This window comes from Micropterus salmoides, unplaced genomic scaffold, assembly GCF_014851395.1.
Source record: "Micropterus salmoides isolate LMB-PRFRI ecotype aquatic unplaced genomic scaffold, ASM1485139v1 Ms_hic_scaffold_10, whole genome shotgun sequence".
Classification (NCBI taxonomy): domain Eukaryota; kingdom Metazoa; phylum Chordata; class Actinopteri; order Centrarchiformes; family Centrarchidae; genus Micropterus; species Micropterus salmoides.
In genome coordinates, this window is record NW_024040041.1 from 25,456,113 (window position 1) to 25,481,649 (window position 25,537).

General features: G+C 40.9%; 1 protein-coding gene across 1 annotated transcript; it reads right to left on the minus strand.

The window, feature by feature from the left end:
* Positions 1-743: 743 nt before the first annotated feature.
* LOC119892536 (SH3 and cysteine-rich domain-containing protein 2-like) lies at positions 744-25,141 on the minus strand. Its single transcript, XM_038704805.1, has 11 exons — positions 24,574-25,141; positions 16,332-16,680; positions 14,621-14,715; positions 12,452-12,536; positions 10,147-10,262; positions 9,227-9,296; positions 8,931-9,019; positions 8,732-8,820; positions 5,811-5,862; positions 4,278-4,415; positions 744-3,489 (listed from the first exon to the last, which is right to left on the minus strand). The coding sequence occupies exons 1-11, from the start codon at positions 24,658-24,660 to the stop codon at positions 3,391-3,393; spliced, it is 1,269 nt and encodes a 422-aa protein (XP_038560733.1). The 5' UTR covers positions 24,661-25,141; the 3' UTR covers positions 744-3,390.
* Between the last annotated feature and the right edge of the window lie 396 nt (positions 25,142-25,537).

Genomic DNA, 25,537 nt, shown 5'->3' on the forward strand with positions numbered 1-25,537 from the left:
ACTTTCTTTATTAACACAGCTTTAAAATGCTTACAGAAGAAACTAAGAACGCAAAACCTTCATTGTGTTGTATATTCCAGGAAAAACACAACCTGTATAGGAAATATTTTGAAACTGTCATTGGTAGACGCAGGAATAAAAGCAGTATGGAGATAAAAATACAAAAAAGTAAAATGAATCTTGATTGAGATGATTGTTTTTGAGATCTTTTAGTTTGTTTGATGTACACCTCTGCACATAAGCAAGTCATCATAGAAACTGGAGAATGAACAGGTGTATGTATGCTTTCAAAAATTCTAGTGTAAATACAAATAATTTTGACCTCAAGGGAAACTACACTACATAACACGCACTCTTGAGAATTGAAAGAAGTGTTTAGTTAACACCAAGATTGCTCTAACTAACAAAATCAACGTTGAGTGAGTGAGTGAATAAGACCAAATAAGTAAACCAGTCAGTGTCGGTTTCCTTGATTTGACTGTTGTACTCTTTCTCTGGTTTAGCTGTGTGAGATTAAATAAAAAGGTCTGAATTACTCGCCCTCCAGCAGTGCCATTATGTGATATTTATATTGCGGCTGAGTTTTGACCATCATTTTGGCCTTCCTCTGTGCACAGCGGTGTGTGTTTCTGAACGGAGCATGCATATTATGCATGAACGCCACTGAAATTTGCCATTAAAGCGGCCTTATTTTGGAGCTCCCTGCTATCTTGGTGCTAAATAAGCAGTGAATAGGATTACAAATATAGAAAAACACCAAAAGCTGTGTGCTTCTGTCATACAGGCCTACATGATCAACAACATTCACACATGCATGAGCTCATTGTGCCAGTGTTCAAATCGCGTGACAGACAGCATGCATGAAAAGGGCAGAGACTGTTTTGTAAAGATCTTTTTATTGAGGTATGTGGCCAACCAATGACTCTGGACTGGATACATCCAAACACATACTTAATATTTTGAATCCTCAAAGGTGTGAACATGTGATGCTACATAAAACTAGACACAATGCAAGATAACAAAGTGTTTACATGGGTAAAATCATCCAGTTCTGCTCTGACACCATTTTCTTCCAGGATGGTTGCTAATGTGTAATTTTCTGTATTTTTCCATCTCTGATATTTTTTGACTTTATAAATGTCTGACGCATGAAGACAAGCCATCAGCCCGAAGAACTCCATGCTGAAGTTGCAGGTAAAGTATTGTTCAATATGACAGATATCACGATGAAGGAGATACCTCAACAAAAGGACAACTTATTAAAATGACACAAAATAAAGTGCTATTCTCATTAAGAAGCTTTTTTCTCACAGTCTCTAAAAACTTTCACATATATTTAAATGTAGAGAAGTAAAGAAGGATAATATTAGCTAGAGCTCTGTGATCTGAAAGAAGACATATGAGTTAAATTATTTCATAATTTTCAGTGCCATCATTCTACTTTTGCATTCTGTGCTTAAAGCCTACATTTTGTTCATGTTCGTGATCTTTCACTAGTGAAGTGTGCGTCCCCCCCCTCACTCTGGAACAAGGTGTTCTTCTATAGAAATGCATCAAATTTGTTAAATAAGTAATCGATAAATTAATCAATGAAAGGCTTAACCATCAAAAGTGTACCTACAAAGGAGAAATAAAAATGCCTTCAATTTTTTTGCCTTCATAACTCACCAGTCACTTCAATAACGAAAGGACAAGAGAGGCCAAGTGGGGAGTGGAAGATGAAGCTGACAGGCTGACATTTGATCAATGATAAGTCATGCACCCATGGATACAACACTACCTGCATGCACACACTGACTCATAACGGTTTAACACCGACTTATCTCTCACTGCACCTCCTCCTCCCTCTATTTTCCTGTGCCCTACTCCAAGCTGTCAGTGAGACTTGGACTCCTTGTCATGGTCAGAAAGATCCCCATTGTGTTGTTGTTTTTCTGTCAGACTGGCCGCGGTTTATTTCCCACTGTTTCAGCACTAGTGAAGACATGTTAAAATGCTGTACAACACTTGCAATACCCGCTGCGGCTCTTCAGCTGGCCTATGCAGAGAGCTACCCTTTTGTGCCTGCCAAGCTCCTTTATGTGAAAACAGGAGAACAGCTCTCGCCACTTGTAACTACTACACTTGGAAGATGTTGACACATTTTTCTTGCTCTTGCTCACAACAGCCAGCCAAACGAAAGAGGACCACCATTCCAGTTTTCCCAGAGTGACTCGCAACTTTCATCTCCCCTCTTTTTCATTTCTCCTTTATCATCTTTGCTTAGAACAGTGGGACAAAAAATCTAGACCCTAGACAATCACTGCTGTTTCTTAGTCATCAACAACATATATTACACCAACATTTATTCCTGTATGGATATGCCATTAACCAAAAAGAAAAGGCAATACGTTCTGGTCTTGTAGATTTCTGAAAAGGGAAAGTTTGTTTCATAAAATTTGTTGAGTAGATCTTTCTATGGGGTCCACCATGATTGATTTATGCTCTCTTATCAAAAATTAAAATATGCTGACACACTTTTTGTATCATATTTTCACTGTCATTTTATACAGAAAAAGTAAGGGGAAAAAGTTTTTGAGGTTTCTGTGAACAGATCCTCAGACCCCCCAATCCTCCTTTGAAAATCTTCTTATTTCTGCACTCTGAAGTTGGCGAGTGCCAACCTAAGAGTGGATTTTGGGATTGTGTGTACTCCTTTCATCTGATTCTCCAGTCTGTCTGAATGGCAGTAGCTTTCTCTGGCTGGCAGTGGTTGTCCTTGGTGAGTGCCTCATGTTGTGTACCAGTCTACATGAAGCTGATATCAGTCCCCAGGCCAGAGACTCTGACACGAGCAGATAGGGATGAGACATACAGAGTGGGTAGATACAAGAAAAGGACACTGACAGAAGCATCATGTTCCTATGACAGGACTCAGCCTCCTCCCACATGTTGGTAGACGTCTTTTTGATAAGGAAAAAAAAGTGAACCGGCATCCAGCAAGCATATTTAAAGCATTTTTGCATTCTTGTGCACCCTTTGTCTAACTAAGCATTGATTTTTGTATTCAAAAGATGAACCTACAGCAACACTAGACTGCTGAGAAACAGTTCCTTTCTAAGAGCAGGACCACTGCATAACTGTACACCCCATTAAAGACTCTACTAAAGACAGAAAGCCAAATCAAGTGGAAACCATGTGTTCATCAGAGGCTGTGGTTCCAGCTCTTTGCAGAAGTGTGCGTTTTTCATTCAGCTTATCTGTTTGGTTGTAGTCAGCCAGGACTGGTTGGTGAGGCTGCGGCTGTCTTTGTGGCGAGGGAAGGGTGGGGGAGGGGCGATGCTGATAGTTTGAGGATGGGTGCATCCCAGGGAAGTAGAAGTGTAAGGATAGTGATGAGAGCACAAAGGCTCAGATCTCCTCTATGGAGTCAGCTGGGACCAGCCCTCTCTTCTTCCCACTGCTCAGCTTGAGAAACATTTCGCCATCTTCTAGCTTCCCCACACAGATCTAAAAGGAGGGGACAGAAACTGAGTTGCTCTATTTTCTGCAAAGTAACAGATGCAGGAATAAAGGACCAGATTTACCTGTGAAAAATGATATTTCACAGGTATTTTGGCAGAAAATGATGTATCATAATCTTTCTCTTAACATGTGCATGTGAATGAACATGCCAACAGAACGAATGAAAACTCTGCCAGTTTCCTACAGTTATTCAATATAATTTATGCTTAACATAGGTCAATTTATCAGAATTAATTCTGAATATTAAAAAAAGCTCAAGATTATTTTTACAAAAACAATCCAGTAATACAAAATCTGGGCAAACATTTAAAAATGTACTCTACTATATGATGTAAAAATACTATTTTATAACATCCCCTTATTTTAACTCAGCATAATCAGCATTTTTGTTTTCATTTTGTAATAACAAGAAAATGTTTATGTAAACTGTGGTGTCAATCCACAGCTTCTACCACAAATTTGGGTGTGTGACAACATTCAGTAAATCATGTATACATTTTTTTTAAAATTAATATATTCTCATCAATCAATGTAAAGTCTTGCTGAAAGATTGTAAAAACTGGATAAGATGAGCATTATAGTGGTGACACAAGAGACACAGATCATTTCTGCCACACCCTGCCCAGGATGTACCCTGGGACTGACTCCAGCCCACTGTAACAAATGATTCAATGCCCCAACATTTCAGTGCAGTTCTTTAAAGAGGATAAGTATAAATCAGAGTAGGAAAAAAAATAAGACAAAAATATAAAGTCAAGATCATTTTGGTGTACCTGGGATTCTCTCACGGCCATGTGCCCTCTCTCTCGGTTGCCAGGAAGGCCCTGGACGACCCGCCACACTCTCTCTCCTGGCCGGACCCTCTGCACAAAGTTGGCAGGGAAGAAGCCGACTCTGTCACCACTCTTGCCCTGAAAAACACAGGAGAACAGTACAATCAGTCAACATTTGATAATGCATCTGGATGTCATGACGGCTATTATATACTGCAATATAATATCACCTTCAGGTGGTGGTGGAGCAGTGGATAACTTGCCTTTGGTGTGAGAGACCTGGGTTTAATTCCCCACTGTGTCACATCCACCAATGTCCCTGAGCGAGACCCTTAACCCCTAGTTGCTCCAGAGGCGTGTGACCTCTGACATATAGCAATTGTAAGTAGCTTTGGATAAAAGAATGAATAAATGTAAACACAGGTCATTTAGTCTCATGGGTGTTTTGACTGACACAGAAGTCCAGCCTGGCTGAACTTTTCTGAACTTATTGATATGTTTCAGCGTTGTAATCCTGTGTTAAGACACAGGAAAGAGGCTTTTTTGTTGCCATACATTTCTCTATTCTGAATAGTAATGGTAAATTAAAAACAAAGTGAGACAGACAGCAAGAACCACTTTCTCACATTTCTGTCTTTGCAGTGACAGTCATTGTGGCTGCTGAGGCAAATGTAGAAACAACTTTAGAAGACAGAACACTCTAATTACACAAATTAGGGTAATACTTGATTTGAACTGCAAACAAGAAGGGGATTCACCTCAAAATCAGATTTGTTTTCCATGCATTTAAAGAAAAATAGTAACAGCAGATTATGGCCCCTTGTGTGCTGGTGAAGACAGATGATGTTGATTGAACCTCGCCATGTAGTATCCTTTCACTGTTAATCACCCTCTGCCTCAGGTGTTGATGTGTTTATTGAAGTCATTCACAAGCTATACATTAGTAATGAACAGATGATTCACAAATTATGTATAATTTAAAGGTTCCTCTGAGCTGCAGTGTTGATTTTCGGTGTTTACTATATAATTCACTTTAGGCTACATAAGTCCTAGTAAATACTGTTTATCTTCTATCCGCTGATGAACGGAAGATAAACAGACACTGCACTTCAGTTAAGTCTGGGTGCATTTTCCTTTTTTCTGTTACTGAAACACACACACATGCAACAGCTGCACATTTATATCCATTGGGAGTGAGTGAAGCTCATTACAGACTCAATAAAGAGCTCTTTGAGGTTGCAACAGTAGTCAAGTTCATTATGATAAACCCTTGGTAATTTTCAGGAAGAGGAAATTATGTTCTATTTCTGTCTGTGGCTGTGTGCATGTTTATGATGGGCAAATATGTAGCAGGTGTTATGCATTAAAGGGTTTATTTAAAAACTTGAGTTAACACATGCACACACGCATAAATGCACGCACACAAATTTCTCTACACTGAAATTATGCACACAGGTACGCATCAACAAACGCACACACACACACACACACACACACACACACACACACATTTGCAAATGATTAATTACCCACCTTCCACCACTCTTCATTAGAGTCGTCAGTAACCTGTACCCGATCACCAGGACTAGAGGGGATAAGACAAGAGAGAAGATGAAAGGGGAGTTGATTGAGGTGGAGAGGAAAAGGGGACGGCGAGACGAGAGTGGGATACATGATCGGCAGATGAAGGGGGTGAGAGAGTGGGAGCGGCGAGCAAGAAGAGGGAAAAAGAGAGTTGAGTGCAAGCACAAAAGATAACATCAAACTCCCACAGAAAGCTGTTGCACCCATGGTTACAAAGATGTGGCGCTTTAAATGTGGAGGAGTCTTTGTGTCCCTCTGCAGAGGTGACAGAGCAGCTGACACCAAAGTCATAAGCTCTACATGAAATACGACTGTAGTGCCTTCTGCAGTGGTGGTGGTGGTGGACGTGATCTGCAGCCAATCTGGCCTGCATGCTAATGATGTTACCAGTTTTTGATGAGACTTTTCTATGCACACACACACTCATACACAGTGTACCCACTGTCCTAGATACACAGGGAGAAACTGCTGTCCCAATTGCACTTCTGTACGTTGCCTCTCTTGGGTGTCTGCACTCACTGCTGCCCTATATGATCATCGCTCACAAACACATACACGCACGCATAAGTTTGCACACAGTTACATAAAGTTGCCAACTAGGGTGAGACCCATATATCTCAACTGATACTGGCCATTTATTAAATATGAAACAATTATTCTGCTCACTGAGGTTTCTCTCAGGAGCACAGCTGCTTAAGCCCTAGACAAACTCTTGATGCCTTTCTTTTAGGTCTCTGCATACAGTTTGAAGGTAAATGCTGAAGGGTGGTGTTATTGATGTCCATGGGAACAGCAGCTTTGCTCAGTGTCAAAAAAATACACATTTATAATGGATGGTGGAGCTTAACAACATGTTGCAATTTACTTATTTATAATGTCACTATCTTCACATTTTGACACATCAAATGTAGCATCAGTATTTTCTATTTATGTCTACCCACAGCCAGAAACAGATGGGACAGTGTGAGGGTTTTGAATTTTGTGTGTTTTATTTGAGGGAAAATGAAAACTGCTCGTCAACAGAGCAGAAAGTATTAAACCACTACTTTTGAGAGGCTAACACATTTAAAAGCCCCACATAGACCTTTTTCATGGCAGACATTTTAGCAGCAGGAAAAGCAGAGGTGAAACGATGGCTCAGTTCCATCGAGCGTCCCAGTAAGCCATGACAGTAAGCAGGCATGCACTATACCAGGACCCTGGAAGTAGGTCACCTAAATGGAGTGCAGTCATTGATATTATCAATTAGCTTTTCCTGTTATGACACGCCAAAATGTCTGGTATGAAAAGGTCTTGTATTCTATACCCACACCACCACACAACCAGGTGTTTTCACTTATTTTGCCTGATTGGGCCTATCAGGACTGTGGTAGCGTATACTGTGAATTCATGTCAATCGAAATTCACTTTATCGCCCCCTGAAGTTGGAACAACAAATCAAAAAGTCTGAGAAAATGTTGGTACACGAGTTGCCGATGTTGTTGACATCATACACGTACACGCCAATAGGCTTCCTCACTCTCTTATTAGTGTTGCGGCCCCTGTTGGGGTAGGGCAACTTATACCTTTATCACTCACACAAGGGCTGTTTTCCTAAAACCACTCCCTCATTCACTCACTACTCCATATATAATAAACACTCTCACTAATTTACTCTACAGTGAGCAATAAACTGTGATTCAAGACTCTTATAAATTATCATTAGCTATAATATATAAAATCATTAGTCAGGTGGAGTGTTGCCTGACTGACATCTATAAAATGTGAAACATTGCAGTGTGAGATAGTTAGCAGAAAGCAGTGTACATCTTTATGGGCACTGCTTTTCATGACATTGCATTTTCAGGGCCCTATAGAGTGCCTACATTTCACACCACAAATTCTGACACTCAAATATAATGGCAGAGGGTACATTTAGTGCACTGCAGAGCAAAGTCTGATTTCGGACATAGCAATGTAGATTTGGTGACCTTAGTTAGTAGCATAGCTCCATTTAATCTGCCAGAAAACATGTGTGGGTGTGCAGAGCTTTTGAATTAACAACTTAAGTGCTGTAACATGTGGGACATAACAATTTACATGTTTTACTTTTTTCAAATAAATATTACCTTTAAGGATACTCCTTATCAGCACAAACTTTTGTCCGTTCTTGACTTCTGCCCAAAACCGTGACAGAAGCACAAAATGCTTTCACATAAAGTATAATGCTGTGCAGTCACACACACACACACACACACACACACACACAGTCACAGCACAGATGGCTGCTAACAGTCTCATGGATCTTCTACCTTTGTGAAAGCTGTCCATTATCCATCCACACACGCATGCACGCACGCACGCACACACGCACGCACGCGCACATGCACAACTTTCCCTCATTTCACTACTGTTCTTCCTTTCCTCTCTTTCCTCGTCCTCCTTCATCTTATAGAGCTTTAACTTCTATATTTGCTTTCTCCCCCTGTTTCTCCCTTCCTCTCTCTCTGCCTATGATAATCTTCAGCTCTATGCAGTCTCCCCTCATGTCTGTCCGCCCTTTCATCTCTCAGTTGTTCGGTGTCTTCATCCTCTCCCCTGCTGGGAATACAGCTCATTCGCCAGCTCTACAAGAGGACAGTAATGGGCTCCAAGTTTATAATTAGCTGTCCTTAAGGGCGCCCCGGCACCGTCCTCTGCAGATGGTGGGGACATTTTCATCCTGCAGGAACGACAGGCGGGCCAAAACACAGGGAGGAACAAAACACACACACACACAAAGCAAATGCACTCACACACACAATAGCGAAAACACAATACCAGACAAGCCCACTTGCACACACATGGTTGTAAAAATGCCTTTTCTTGTTTCTCGTTTGGCTTTTACTCACTGTAGTTCCAGGTCATTCTGCTCCTGAGGCAGAAACTTGTAGAGTGCTACATAAGTATGGATGGAGTGAACTTCAATGCGCTTGGGCACCTGGACGCAGGGAGACACAGAGAGGGGAGGGAGTGAGACAGAAATACACACTCAAGGTAGAAAACAATAAGAAGTGACAGTCTGCACAGGGGGATTTAAAAGAGAGGTACCTTCACACTGCTGTCCTCAGCAGGAGTCTGAGCTTGGCTGATGCTCTCGTCTTCCTCCTTCTCGATCTCGGTGTCGGGGACAGGGTCATCTAGAGATGGTGAGAATTTTTTTTAGATGGTGCCAGACAAGTACGCAACCACACATACTGTATCCAATAAATCCAATCCAGTTAAACTCTCTCTCTCCCGCACACACACATACACAGACAGACATGCACAGGTAAACACAACATATGCATAGCCATACATATACAGCACATATACAGCCTATCCACATACATGGAGACAGTGTTTACCCCCTGTTTCCTGAGTTATCTCTTCCTCCATGCTGCACTGTCTCTGCTGACACTCCTCAGCTCCCTCCCCCTTATCAAAGAGGAAAATAATAAAAAATATTAGCACCAGCATATGGGGGGTGGGGGCACTGGTTCAAAAACACATTTAATGAGAAAAACACAGAGACCAGTGTCATCCATTATGCTCCTCATAGATGATACCCTGGTGCTCAATTATAACACTTCACCATATGCCAAGTTGGATTTACTGTAAGTAGGAGACTAGCATGACCTCAAAAGAGAAGAAACTTTTCAAAAGCTTTAAAAAGTTTGACATTATGGGATCAAGAGTTTCACATCACTCTATAATATTAAGCTAGCAGCCATTTAGCTTAGCTTAGCACAAAGACTGGAAAGCCAAAATACTTTTTTTCTTAGACTTTCTGTACAGATTAAACACACAAGATACAAAATGTTAATTAGTGAGCTTGAGAAGTGCTGGTAAGTGTTTTTTGTTGCTTTTTGACAGAGCCAGTCTAGCTGTTTCCAGTCTTTGTGCTAAGCTAAGCTAACCTTCTCTTGGCTGTAGCTTCATTTCACTGTACAGACATAAGATCATTCATCCCATCTCACTCTCCACTAGAAAGTGTATACCTGTATTCACTAAAATGTCAAACTACTCTTTCAAAGCTTAATACATTATATTTTTTATTGTTTTCAAGCCACCTCCAATATATTTGCAGATCATTTGTAAAATGCTTACAAAATATGGCAGACCTGTGGACTAGGGAGCATGTCTTTATGGAGACTGCAGTGCAGTGATTTGTAGCTTCAGCAGTAAGTTTACCAATGGACCAATATTGTAAAAACTTTCCGTAGGTCTTTATCATGCAGTATCCAAAATGTCCTCTACCCCTGACCACAGGTTGATTATGTCATACCAGGCTGCGTGTTGGCGACTCTGACAAACTGCCAAAACTGGAGCGGTTCATCTGTGCCAAGGACGTCCCGTAGCGCAAGGCAGCATACACGGGGTCAACACGCATCCGCGCAGCCTCTGAAACCACACATAAAATGCATGCATGCACACACTTTATTTACAAGCGCACGCAAAGACACAGCTCCACACACACAGTGGACTACACACTGAGATTACACTGCACATCATTATTACTGTGCCAATATGGAGGAACTAGAGGTTCTAAATATAACTGTAGTAACACAGTCAGTCCTGGACCAAAGTGACCCACTTTAGATCTGAGAGAAGACAGCAGCCAAAAGTTAAGGAGACATCAAGACATTCCAATAAATTGACATGCTTTCATTTATTTTTACATTTACTTATTGGCAAGAAATGTGTCTTAGTTTTAATAGCCGTAATATATCTGGAGTTATAGTTGAGAAGAGAGGGAATAAGAGATGAGATTTGGAATATGGAAATCCTCAGAAAGCCCTCAGTGCTACATTTCACGTAGATGGCAGTGCTTGGTCCTAATCAGAGTATTTCTGAAGTTGAATGACTGACAGATGCAGAGCCAGATGTACTGTGTGCTGTGTGTGTGTGTGTGTGTGTGTGTGTATAGGTGCAGGATGACATCGTAATTATTTACAGTTTCATTCTGAAGTCAGTGCCTCCACAATCTTGTCAGATAGCATGTCTTTAGTGCAACAAGTATTTAGAGGTGATGAAGGTCATTTGTGCTTTAAATTGATTGCAGCAGTTTCAATGAAGGAGGTATTTCTGCAGAGAGCAATTGATTGCAGGGGAAAAGAGTAAAGAGTAGAAAGCCGTGCTATACAAATAAAAAATTTTATAGAGTCTCTGACCTTCAGCTTTCTTTTTAGTGCAGAAAGGTGAATTCTGCAGTATATGCAATATAGCCTCATGTCTGTCTTCATAAATACCTTTATCAGCCATAGGCTTTTGTGACTGGAGCCTATTTTGAAAAAGCTAACAAAATTTCCTGAAAAATCCTTAAATCCTTCTTTAATGTTAACGTTAACCTAACACAACTGTGGTTCTTGTCTAAACGGAGAAACAAAACATTAAAAAACATAATTTCAGTTGGTAGGTAATCAGATTATAATTGCAACTGCAAGCATTAACTGTTATGCACTTAACTCTCACTTATTAAACTTTCACCCTCATAAATGAGATTTGATATGAGACAATAATCTGAGTTGCCAAAAGGCAGTTGACGGGAAATTACACGGTCTGCCAGTAAATCCATCATTGAAATTGCCATCTAATATTAATGTGCATAAACAAGAGCTGAATATTTTTGCCAAGCCTTTTGTTAGCAATAATTATGAGGACACTTTGCAATGTGTGATTGTGAATTTGGCAGGTTGCAGTCTCAGATGGCCCTGCTAGAGTCCCAGGCGTCATGGTGCGGCACTCGGGGTGATGACAGCGCTGTAGGTTAATTGCACCCTGATTCATTGATAGTACAAGAAAGTGACAGCATGAGGCGCTAATCCTGATTCAGGGAGGCATATCGTCTGCGAGATGAAGGACTGTATCACCTACACAGATGTTTATCTAAAGGTACGGCATTCAGAGACGATAATGAAAGGAAGAACAAATTCAGGTACCTTTAGGCGAGTGAGTCTAACAACAATCTGTGCTTGAACTGTGTTTTAGCCTTCAGCAGGTTTACTTGACAAACAGACAATTAAGTGTCACTTGTTTGCTTCCATAATTGTATAGCACTAATGAAAAATTTGATTTTTATTGTAGTTTTTTATATGAAAGATACAGTAGGTGGATGTGATGATACAGACAACTAGTTATGACTTAGACTAATCAGAAAATAGGCAGCATTTAGATGTTTATCAAGCTTTAAACATGCAAGCTGTAGTGCCAGAACATAAATGAATACACTGGATCAGTTGAAGGATACAGTACAAATCATAAACAGAGATATAAAAACATAAACATTAGAACTTATAAATATTTATTCACATACTTTCAGGGTGCAGACCGTCCATCAGCCTCCAAGAGAATCTGAATTTGTTCTTCCTCTTTCTATTTTTCCACTTCATGCTGCTCGGTTGTCAGGTGAGATGGGGACAGTTCTGGTTTTATTATAGTACATGGCACGCACAAGCACACAAAAATCCAAAAATAAACCAGAAGGCTAGACAAGAGCAACACTACCAAACAAAAGCACATGGGACACATACATAACAATGCACACATGCACTCACTCATGAACACACACGCAGACATTCAGGTATGCTCACCTTGGCTTGGTTGCACCTCTTTGACGACAGACAATTGGTCATTGACGAGCATCGGTGAGCTGAAGTTTCGCTTGAACGCTCCAGACTAATGGAGAAGAGCAGAATGCAGTTTTTTCCCCAGTTTCCATCACCTCCTGTTTATTAGCTGAGCTGAGGGGAAACTGGCTCCGTGTAGTAATTTTAGGATATTAATGGAGTCATTTGAAAATTACTGAATCAGAAACACATCAAGACATACTGACAGACATGCAAGCGCGCACACAGTTTACACATAATGCAGTGAAAGCGCATTCATGTCTGCTATGGAGTCACAGACTGCAGCAAAATGTTAGCTCTCTTTGCTGATAATTATGAGCAATGAATTCACTTAGCCTCTTACTTGTGTGCACATGGCTTACACAACGGCATGGACATGTGTTCTGCGTGTCTGCAGGTTAGTAATTTCACACTGAATTAAGCACAGTAAGTGTTTCAGCTGAGACATCAGTTTGTTTTTGCCTTGACTTGCAAATGAACCACTCGCTTTGTCGAGTGAAGTGACACCTTTGTTCCTGTAAAGTTGCCCAGCGTCTGGTCTGACCTTATTTTACCTGTCGCTGCCCTCATCATTCCCCTACCACTCTCTCTATGTCTTTGTGCTACACTATTGAGCAGCAGTGACCAATCGTGATCACAGTGCTCTTAAGATTTTCCAAGTGGCCCTCAGAAGGTCTCGCCTCTTGCTGCATGCTAATGTCCTCTGCCTTGCAAGAGGATAGGCAAAAAAAGTGTTGTCTGAAATCACCCCCAATTTGCTGCGTTGTGCATTATATTCACCTTCTACCATTGTCCTTCCCCAAGTGTCCAAATTAAACATGTCCATGTCCATGTCCACATGTCCATGTCCATGTCCAAACATTCCCAGAGTGGAATGAACATTGCAATGTTCATACCATTTACATGCAAATTTTTTTTATTTGGTCCCTAGGTGTCTGAAATCTCAATTTTCTGCTTACTATTGGAGTTTTTAGCGATTAAGCGATTTTAGACAAAGCTAAAGATTACGCTGGGTTATAAATATGGATATTCTAGTTTTTTTGGACCCAAAGGGAAAGTGATGTTTCAGCCACATCAGCACTTCACACCTCTTAATACATGTCTACTGAAAACAACAATCTGCCCTTTACCAGATGCACCTGTGTTCTGTCAGCATTTTAACACTGCACATATGGTTGGTAAATAAAGACTGAGTTTGCCCTCAGATTGTTCCAGTGTATGTGTGTCTGTGTGTTGACTCAATAGATGGTTTTGTATAGCATATATATGTATATATATGTATATATATATATATTGCATGAAGCAATAGTGATTTAACATATTTTTGCTTCTTCTGAAACTTCCAGTAAACACTGTACTTAAAACGGTTCCACAAAACAGCTAATTCTTTTAACATGCAGGTAAAATTTTGAGTGATACAGCAGTCCAGATTTATGTTTAAGTTACCATGGTTACAGTGTTTCTGCTCAGGTTATTCAAATCATGATTGCAGTCCGGTGATTGTTACTGGTGTTTTTATAATGTGGCTATTAAAACTGACAGTCTGAGGAACGAGAGGTTAGAGAGGGTTGAGGGGGAGAAACTTGTTTATTTTCTCTGTCTCAAAAACACTTGTTGTGGCACATTTTTATTAACTATTTAAAAAAGATTTGGCCGCCTCTTTAGTTGAGAAAAGTTGTCGTTAAATATATATATATATCCCTTATTTTAATTGCAATTTTTAGATGTAACACCTTAAATTTGTAAGGGGGTTATGTTCAATGAAGACCAGTGAAGACTCCAGGAAGTAGGAAGAGGCTACCTGTTTCTCCCTGTTTCCAGTGTTTTTGTGCTAAACTGAGCTAACTGCCTGCTGGTTGTCAGACAATTCTTGAAAGGAAAATTCTTCTCTTTTTTAAGTAAAATTTAAGGCAACCACTAATTATTATATTTTTCAGATAGAAACTGTTCAACAGAAACTGGAAGTTTATTTTTTATTATTTCCAGATTGTTTGAAATTAACAGAGGAAGAACAGTTATAGACACCATGGCTGAATAGTCAGACTGGATCACCACATTCACAGATTACAAATAAAAACTGAGCAAAAATTACCAAGGTTATACATCAGGAAAACATCAAAAGTGTATTCGCACCTTTCCATGACACAGCTGCTGCGATAGTTCAGAGGTGCACCACAGGTGAGCAGCCATCTTGCATGTTTTACACCTCAGAGCCTGTTTGGAGTTTCCTGCAGTGAGAGACAGAGATGAGAGAATGAGAGTAATGGACGCAGACATGGAGGCCGCCAAAAAAAAAAATACACAGCAGGCTGCAGATCTGCAACAGGCAGAAAGTGCCAACATACCAAAGTGGCCTCCAGATCATATGAGCAGGTTTCTCTCGGCTCAGGTAGAGTGTAATCAAGAGCTGTCACAGTTTTATCAAGCTGACTCTGTTCGCAGAGCCAACACTAACAGCTTCATAATCAACAGCTCCTCTTCCAAAATAACCTGGAGAGATTGATAATTGGCTGGAGATATTTCAATCATAATTGATTTGAGCCATCTCACTTTTTCATCTTTGTTTTCAAGAGCTTCGGCGATAAAAGCCTCTGAGTATTTAGATGTTTTCTCCTCACGTGTTAGGTAATGAGAAATCCTCTGTTGATTGTCAATTGTTTTTAACGATTAAGGGGTTAAGTCTAGATTTCTGGATTTGATGTAGAAGGGGAACACACTGACAGATCAGTTATGAAGCAGATGGATGGCTTGATGAACAAAAGCCTTTCATTTGAAGAGGAAAAAATGGATTCCACTTCATCAGTTTCACAAGGAGACAGAGGCTGGACTGCAGAAGAGTATAGAACGAGGTGGTGCATTGCAGAAAGGAATAGTGTGACATTCTCTAAAATACGCATATTCACTTTCTGGCAGAGAGTTAGGCCTATGACTGATACCATTCTTACATCTGTAACAAAAATCCACCTATCAGCACCCCTTAAACTCACTAACACATTATATCTCATTTGTTTAATCTAGGTTGTTTAATCTAAGTTACTGCTCAGAGCGAATAAATAGTTCAGCACATTAGCCTCATAAATCTGATGTTTTTATATGGATTAAAGACACAAGTTATAGTGTCAGTCAGTTAGTGAGCTACCAGTGAGAGGTGCTGGTGGTAGGTGGATTTTATTATGGTTGAACAGAGCCAGGCTAGCTGTTTCCCCATGTTTTCAGCCTTCACGCTAACCACCTGCTGGCTGTAGCATTATATTTAACTTTCAAATACGAGAGTCGGCTTTTTCATCTAACTCTCTACCAGAAAGCAAATAAGCATATTTCCCAAAATGCAGAACTTTTACTTTAAGGAGTTATAATCTCCTAAATCCTGCTTTGGTGCAACCCGTTCTCACATCCAAGTAATCACACCCAGGAGGCCGGTGTTCATTTCCCGTGTGAAATGAATAGTTAACAGAGATTCTTTTTAACTTAAGCCATGTAACCTAAAGTTCACAACATTAACCACGTGTTTCATATTGAAAGTCTAACCATATATTGCATATTCGTTATTGCTTACATGACCGCAGAGCCCTGCGCATACAAAAACAAAGCTAAAAGTGGTACCCAGTGAGTTTAAATGTGATGATTGAGGGGTCTTGACCAAGCCTCCATATGTGGCGAGTTGGGCATTAGAACGTGTTGTGCAGTAATAATACATTGTTCCTACATAACAATGTTAAATGTCTTTAGCACAATAGGTGATTCTCTTCAGAATATCTTCTATTCTATTCAGAAATCCTGTGAAAACTGCAACTTCAGGCTTGAAAAAGCACAGAGAGTCCAGGGAGTAGATTGAGCACCTTACCCACTATCATGTGTTTGCAGTGCTGGCAGTTGGTGGGCTTGCGAAACACATGGTCCTGGAAACAGTGGGTAATCTGAGGTCGGGGAGGCTTGGTGGGCAGTGATGGGGAGAGGCTTAGAGAAGGGGAGTGGGAGGAAATGGAGGGGTTGGGGCTGAGAGATGGTGAAATGGATGGTGAGCGGTCGCCGACGAGAGGAGAGCCAGGCAGCAGTGGGGGAGAAGGAGGCGGTGGGTCCGTGATGAAATCCGGGGGCAGGCGAGCATCGCTGTAGGACCTTTGGAAAAAGTTCTCCACGCTTTTGCTGCGCATCATGGTCTTGAAGGATAGAGAGCGTTTTAGTCTCTGGAGCTGCACACACACATTGACAGAGACACAGAAAAAGAGGGTACACAAGAGAATAAACACAAGATAAGGGAAAATGCCGTGCCACATTTGGGTGCAATAATAAATGTCCAACACACACACCCTCAGGGCAGCACAGGCAATATTCCAGCACCCATAAACACAACACTCTGCTCTGATCTGTACACAATGGTGGAAAGAGGGTGACTCACAAGGAAACAACACTTTAATAGCAAAGCTTTCTGTGTGTTCCCCTCAGTGAGACCAATCACATCCTTTGCACAGTCACATTTAACAGGGCAGCTTGTGTATTTGGCCTGTGGTTAAACAAGATAAGCCTTTTCTCTTTGAGAACACCCATGGCCATACATTGAGGACTGCTGTGTGCAAATGGAATTTCCTTGCTAGTAGTGGCAGGGGGGCAATTACAACGACCCGAAACAAGACAGTTTACACAGCCTTATCTTCATGGCTCTTGGTCGGAAGGAGTCTGCTCATTGAACCGATTGATCCTGCCACAGGTTTGCATACAGGGCCGATGGATCCCTTCTCACAGGTCCAAACTCACATGCCTACAACATGCAACATATTTTTTGCATGCCCATACCCTGTCTCATGTACACTGAAATAATGAGCCGTGCTTGTATCTAATAAGCTGTATTGATCAAACAATTGTGCATTTCAAAAGCTGAACGGACGACATGAACCTCACTTCAGTCTCTAAGCTCTGCACTCTTCAGCCATCTAGCATTGATTGGCTAGATAAATGCGTGTGTACTGACATTTCCATCCGGCTCTGTGTACTAGCTTCCTGGGGGATAGGTGGCCATTTGTTACCCTGACATGCAGCGGCAGAGGGAGAGCAGTGCAAGGGCGTGGTCGTGTCGCAGGGGAAGAATGGATCAACACAGACAGACAAGCAGACAGATAATCAGTAGGCCAAAGACACTCTGTGTGCACACGCTCTGTCTGTCAGCCTGTCTGCGCTCGCTCTGCTCAGCGCCAAACATAATCACTTTACAGGGACATGCTGTTTACAGCTCTGCGTGTCTGGGAATAAGATATGAAAACAGTTTGTCTAGTTGAGCTTGTGTGTGTGTGTGTGTGTTTGTTTGGGACAAGTGGAAGTAGAGCACGAGAAACAAAACTCATGTGTTACTGAGTACAAGTTTGCACAGTCCATATGCTTCCTATAAATCTCCATTATAAATTTCCCTTTATCAGATTATGGTGATGAAGACAAGCTTGGGCAGACTAATATATTACATTATATTGCTATAATAGGTGTGGGTGCGAGAAAATGTTGTCAGTCTGACTCATGTCCTTGACTCTGTTTTCCAGTTTTTTCTCTCTGGTAGAATACTCAGAGTTCCTCAGTGTAATCTACCAGCATTGATTCATACCTATGGCAATAACATGTGTTGTTGGCATGTGCAGTATGTTTTCAGTACTCCTTGTGCATGTAGATGTTTGGGATACGTGGACTGGATGAAATTGTTTAGTGTGTGTGTGTGTTTAAAAACGTTTGCACATATTTATGGTTCTTGAACTTGCGCTTTCACGCTCTTCTGGTGGTCCGAAAAATATGAACATCCCAAAAATTTATTGGGCAAACTCCATCTGCTAATGAAGACTGTGTGATATAATCGAAAGCTCCAGAAAGCTACAAATGGCCGTGGGGGTAAGATTATTTTGTCAACATTCATTGATAGTTTATAGATCTCATGACCATTTCACTTTCAAAAAATATATAAATCCTGTAGTTATAAATGTTAGTATGTCATTAATGAAGATTCAAGAGTTTCTCACTGTCTAGTAAATCATCAAGGTGAATAAAACAGCTTGAGCCAAAATTATGTGTAATCCAAATCTTGTTCTTTTTACTGATTTATAAAACATTAACAAACAATCAATTAACCATTACAACCTATAAACTCTTTATGACAAATGTCTTATCATGCATGGTTTAGTCATGTTTGTTAATGGTACAATGCCTTGACACAGCTCCATTTCTGTGCAGCATCAGTCATGAGCCGAGCTCTCTCAATCAGAGCAGATGAGTGCTGGCATAACGGCTCTGGCTAGAGCACATGTCTCAATTACAGCTCATCTAATCATCTGTCAGTTTGCAAGCCTAAAAAGCATTCCCGTTAGCTTGAACATTAGCTGAGAGTGTCATACTTCTGAGTCAAAGCCAGTGTGATAATGCCTTCGATTCGGGTCATCAGTGCACACAGTCTCCATTCATGCGTATCATGTCACATGATTTTTTTGTGACAGGTGAGATGCCGATGAAGATGAGACAGAGTGACCCAAGCTACTCCACAGATGATACTCTGCTTGTGATGGATGATTTAGTTCCTTATGTATTATTGATTCCCTGCAATTTCATGACAATGCCTCAAGTATAAAGGAAACGGCATCAGTCTTCTTTCATTTCCCTACTAACCTCTGAGTTAGTTCTTAGTAAAGCCTTTCAATTGCTGTCCCCCAAAAGACACATTTGGGTATGGCTTAGCTTGCTGATGTTTCTCTCTCAACAAATTATTCATACAATTCAGAAATGACTCACAATGCCATGCAAAATGCATAACATCGTCCCAATTTACATGCACCTGCACAGTCAATATTCTTCAAGCAGCACCAATCACACTGCTGCATTTTGACATGCTGCCTCAGTGGACCTGTAAAAGCCCATAATTGTTCGATCTTCGATCCATATACCAACACCCAGTCATTTTCTCATGCAGCCAACTTAACTGTGCAAAATCAATGCTCCATAGAGGGACAGCAAGGTTTGAGCAATCATAATTCAATTTCTTCCTCCCTCCATCAGAATTTAATGGGGCCAAGGGCCACACTATAGATATATATGGGATGCTCCAGCCTGTCCAGAGGTCAAGACTGAACAAGAAAGTCTTGGTGCCACTGGGAATGTGACTATAAATACAGCATGTTGCTCTAATATGCTTTAGTGTGGACTATAATAAATTATTCAACCAGTAGAGAACATTTAAAATGGAAAAACGTATCCATTAACTCCAGCTGTGTCTTTGTTTAAAGGCTGTAAAGGTCAAAATATACACTCTCTCTTTTAACAATCTGAACTTTGGTGAAAAAGTGGTGTAGTCTGTGTTCACTAATGAACTGTGTCAATCACATCTGTGTTGTCAGCAGCAGAAGAGAAGAACTGCAGCAGAAATTTTGAAGAGATACACCCCCACTCCCTGGTTTTAAATGACAAGTGTCAAAGCTTTCAACAAAGTGCATTTAGGTGACCTATAAATGCAATATTTGACTTTCTGTAACCTGTAATTTCACACACATTAGAGCTTTGTGCCCCAACTTTAAGGCTAGTCACTCTATAAAAAAGTGTGCACAATTCGTTTTCTGTCTTTTTTTTTGCCAAGGTTGACGTCACAGTGTCCGACCTTGTTCTAAGTGAGGATATTTCTGCCTTAAAAAGGATAACGGCGGTGTAACCGTGTTGTGAAAAACACAGTTTCCTGGCTCAATCCAGTTCTAGGTCATCAGTGGAACATGTGGTTTCATAGGAAATTTTCCTCCTCAAGTACCAGGAACATGATGTATTTAGGGATATAATTATTTACACCTTTGCTGTGTGGCTTCAACTGTTTTGGGCAGTTTATTATTAGCTAAAAGAAGGTTAAAGGACAGCCTGGTAGTTTTATTCTGTAGTGACAAAACATGGCGAAAATCACAGACAAAGACCACAAAAATAGCACACACTGAATCTCTGAGCAAAGCGTGCAAATGCATAATCACAGGCTGCTTCAGTCATACAATTCCTATCACACATGCATGTGCACACGCAGCACATGCAGTCACTCACGCGCTTGCTCATACACACTTCTTTCCCCCTCTCTCTATGATTGTTTAATGGGGGGGACGCACTGTGTGAAATAGTAGTGTGGATTACAACCTTTTTCCTCAGCGCAGTAGAATTCTTTGCACACATTCAGCTAGCCCCGCCGTGTAGCTTTCCTCTGGCAGCTCATCATCCACCCATTTTAACGCAATCACTGTTCAAACCCGAAGCGAAACACAATGGCTGTCAGTCTTGGACAGGGGTGGTGGGGGGGATGGCGGTGCTGGGCTACTATTTCTGAAGGAGCATCAATAAATACATTTCTCTGAAAGGTACTTTTCTTCCCTCGTCAGCGATGAGCAAATATTTACATCCAATGATCTTTTAAGCTACTTGTAGCCTTCTAGTCTCAGAGCTCACACCTTTCACTGTTGTGTCACATCAATAAACATCACAGCAGTGAAGGTGTTAATTAATGAAGACCTTGGCCTACTTCAGTCTCTCTCTTCTACTTACTCCCCTGCTCACATCACTTAAATCTGTGTCACCCCCTTTCATCTGAAGAGAAAGTGAAGTGGCAGTTAATGAGATGTGAAAAGGACTGGTTTCAAAGACATCTTGGAATATTAACTCAGCGGTAAACCTTGTAGTTCAGAAATGACAGCACAGACATCAGAATTCACCACTGAGCGACTGCAGATGAAACAATTAACATTTGGCTGCAGGGATGGCGATAGCCGTCGGTAGGTTGGTTGTTCGGTCATTTTGGTCCAGAATGAAAAATCTCAAAAATGATTACATGGATTGCCATGAAATCTTGCCCAGGTATTCATGGTCCTTAGATAATGAATCTACTATGCTACTGAATTTGCTGATCCTCCTGGCTATTATTCTAGCATCACCAGCAGGTCAAACTTTTCCCTTAGCTTGTGAAATACTGTAGATAGATTGGCACAGAATTTAGTAGTGTGACGTCATCCCTTAACTTTTCCTTGCATCATTAACAGGTCAAACTTTAATTTGATTCCCATCTGCCTCATCTGCACTTCTGTTCTTAGTACTAATTAGCAACCTGAATTAAGTAAACAGTTGACAGTCAACATGGTAAACAATGTACCTGTTAAACATCAGCATCTTAGCATTGTCATTTTGCGAGTATTAGCATGTTTACATTTTGCTCTAAGCAACACTATGCCTAAGCACACCCTCACAGAGCTGCTGGCATGGGTGTATAGACATTTGGTTTTTTTTCCTGATATTGATGTGTATTGTACATAAGTGGTATTCAATCCAGTGTGGCAATGAACAATTCTACAGTACATGAGACAAAACTCTTCAAATGTGTAAAAACATCAATACTACATATACAATATTGTTACCTTGGTCTTATACAATTGTTGCACAGCAGCATTTTATGTATCTATAACCCAATATGATTATATCCTCACAATATGATTCACAGAAAGAAAATCAATCAATTTCAATCAATCAACTTCCCGTTAATTTGGGGACCCTTCTCTATATGTCCCCCGTGTCTGCTTACACCATCTTCTCCTGGATATTTAATGAAAATGCCAGTAAGAGTAAAAAACACCAACACCTAAAGCTGTTTTCCTTCGGATTAAGCTACCATCACTAAGCATACTGTGTGTTCAAGTGTTAGTGTGAAGTATCAGAGTGAAATGGCTCCTTCACAAAACAGCTAGACTTGGCCACAGACAGTATGGTCACGATGATTTGTCATTTAGCTTTGGGGCTGCCCCAAGTTCTTATTTTCACGCTGTAGGCATTGCTAGTCACCTTTTATCACTCAACTAGCTGTGTGTGTGTGTGCTTAAGTGCTCTCATTGAGTGAAAATGATTGGGTGAAGAATCCGAAGGGGACACATGGATGAATTGTGATGTCCTCATTACACAATTGGCAAGCTGACAGATGAGACAATCTCCCAAAAGCATTGTGTAGAGTCTTCGGTCTTCTCTGTGGGCAGAGACTGTCTTGTGCACTGCACTCATTTTGGAGAAAGAGATGGTTAACTGTGCACTTCCATCACAGAAAAGGCTCCCAAAGCGTCAACAGCAGTGGGAGATCAAACAGCTCTCAACAAAAAGGGACACTATTGGCTGATGATAGCTGCTCAGGCATCTCATCGGCTCCACCACTCACATTTCTGCCAGCCTTGGCAATAGACCACAATACATTGTTGGGAGCCAGGGAGAAAGTCCATGCTTCCTTTCCTCTTAATCCTCTGACACTGTTTTCCTCTGTTCCTGATTTCTGATATCCATCTTTGTGGGAGATTTTCTGCTGGTGAATTTCAAGGAGCATCTGTTATCAGAGAGTCGCTCCCTCTCTCGCTCCCTGTCATACTTATCAAATTAAAAACATCATGGACACATGGCTATGAGTCTGATTAGATTTCTTTTCGATGATGGAAACATAAGAGCTAGTTTCCAATATAAGCAAAGATAACCAGTAAGTTTTGTTTTTGAGTGGCATCTATAGCACACACCCTGGCAGAGAGGTGGAAGCGAGAAATCCAAAATGATTGCCTGTAGCCTGTATATTTTTCCGTGCCACCAACTGTTACTGTCATGTCAAAAGACGCCGCTTTGTACAGGAAGAACTTCTTGGCAAACCCAGCTTTCTTGCTCAATATGGCACGCACTGAGGAATTTATTGCTTCAAATGACTGCATTTACCATCAACACTGACTGGACATCCACATGAAATGTGCCAAATTTCCCTTTAATAGACTCCTATATGGTTGCAAAATCACATTGACCATCCAGTCGGAGGGAGCTATTGAGTATTTTAAGGAAGTTCAAACGATGTTACAATTAACCTTCAATGAGTGCAGCCTGACTCGATTGGGAGAGCAGTAGGGGAAGAGGAACCAGGCTGGTGACTGAATGCCAGCCCACTGAGTTTGTGGTATAAATGATTGTGATGTGGTGAAGCCGGAGCAGCCAATGAATCATGTGAATACCAAACAGTCCTGCTTGGCTCAGAATATTTCCCAATTTCCTTTAGTAGCAGCTGGTGAGGAGAGGGGAACTGGGGTGGACCACACTGGAGAGATTGGTGATAAAATGTCTCGCAACAATGCATTCTTTCATGCTTCTCACGAAGGACATCAAATATTTAGATGAAGAACCAAGGCTATCAGCTGGTAAAGTATCTGACTGTGTCACTGTGCTTCAAACATGTCCACAGCATGTTTGTGTTTGTGAGTGGGCGGCGTGAGGAGGCATGAGGTGCAGATAAAGACAGTTGAGGGAAAGTTGTATCATTTGTTTGGGCCTAATGAATCAAGTGTCCTAAAAGCCTTCCATTAAAAAGCAGGCAGTGAGAAAGCTTTCACAGCTCCTGCACTTGGAAGCCAGCCCTTGAAATCTTTGTTTATACATTCATGTCAACAAATTAAATGGAATCATAAGGACACTTTGTAAGGCTCAGGCAGGCCTACATTATAAAGAATGTAGTTCTGCATATTAGGCACAAAATGCAGGTATTAATAAACATGACCATTTATAATTATTTCAGTACAGACGTCTTGCAGCATTGGAGAAATGGTTATTTGATAGACCTACAGTAATCACCAAAAAGCAAATAATTACCAATAATAAATACATTTCTAAAAAGCATTAAATGTAACCATGTGTGTGTTTTTGTGTGTGCGGGCAGGAAGTGCGTTTGGAGAGGCAGACAGAAAGGGGGAGACAGCGTGACATCAGACCTTACGTGTGAGGTTACACCTAGTGACGCAGTCATGATGAATACAACTGCATTTGTGAAGTGTTGTCATCAATATTACATAAACCGGCGGAATAATCCCTTTAGAGGAATAAAAGACAGCAAAATTACAGGTGAAAAAAATGTAAAGAGTCTGTCTTCTTACTGAGTCTGCAATCATTTTGCTGTCAGAAGCCTCTGTGGAGGAAACTGCTCTGCAAAGTTCATCACTTGAATCTGAGTATCTTATTTCAACTCGTTACAGAGATTCGAGCATGACAGGTAATTAGAGATGAGTGTACTGAGTTTGCGGAACAAAGTTCAAAATTGTACTTGCCTTGGATGTCATCGGTTGGATGGACATGGTGCTTGGAGAGCGCTGGAGCTGCGAGTCGCTCTCCATCTCATTGTTCTCAGTCATCATTGATACAGTGATGGAAAGAGTCGTTCAAGAAACAAACTATATATAAAAAAAAAATACTTTCAACTCCTAAAACTGTGTCCAATAGGTGGGAAACCTCCGGCTTTGGCCGTACAACAGCTTGACAAAGTGTGACAGATCCACATCACAGGAATTTGTGCGCACTGCAAGGTGGACGCCTTATGGTCATTTGGTCTCCACACACCAATTGCACGCGTATAGGTTGATTAAACCGTTTTCTAAACATACATACACACCAGCTGTTTATGTTTTGCTCATGTCATGCAAGGACAAGCATTCAGAAAAGGTTGAGCCTCGCGTAGGCTATGGGTTATTGTAGCCTATTGTACCTTGATAATGCTCCAGTATGGCACAATTCCGCCCAAAAAAAGGTTCAAATCAGCAAAACATCGATGTGGAAATATCAGCTTATTATGATAAGATCCAAACAAAGCGTGCGCTCTGGAAGGCACTGGCTAGATGTAAATCCATAGCGAACTGTGTCCTTCACCACTGCACAGACTTAAATTTAAGTGCAATCTGAGGCACGCCTTCCCGTGCGTCTGAGGTGCATGATTGGGGCAATTTTTACAACTCTGCCAGGATTCATTAAGACGAAATCGGGATTCACAGTCGTGGGCGGGGGGTTATTTTAAGCCCAAATATATAGAATAGCTCACAATTTGCAAACAGAGAGCTGATTTTCTCTTTGAAGTGACGAGTGTTTGTACTAAAAGCAGGATGTCCCATCTGCATTTCCCGCCCTGTTTTTGAGTCAAAGTTGCACAGTGCTAGTTATACTGTGTGTTCTACTCAAAATACTTGAAAAGTATTTGTAACTACACAACTGCAACACGTTCCAACATGTCAATTAATGATA

What these genes read in the sequence shown, in the direction of transcription:
- LOC119892536 (XM_038704805.1), bottom strand. Translation starts at nt 24,660, where the DNA reads ATGATGACTGAGAACAATGAGATGGAGAGCGACTCGCAGCTCCAGCGC. An exon ending in AGTCGCCAACACGCAGCCTG is followed by an intron (nt 9,297 to 10,146) that starts GTATGACATAAT and finishes CTCTTTGATAAG; the next exon opens with GGGGAGGGAGCTGAGGAGTG. An exon ending in TGGCCGTGAGAGAATCCCAG is followed by an intron (nt 3,490 to 4,277) that starts GTACACCAAAAT and finishes CCCTCCTTTTAG; the next exon opens with ATCTGTGTGGGGAAGCTAGA.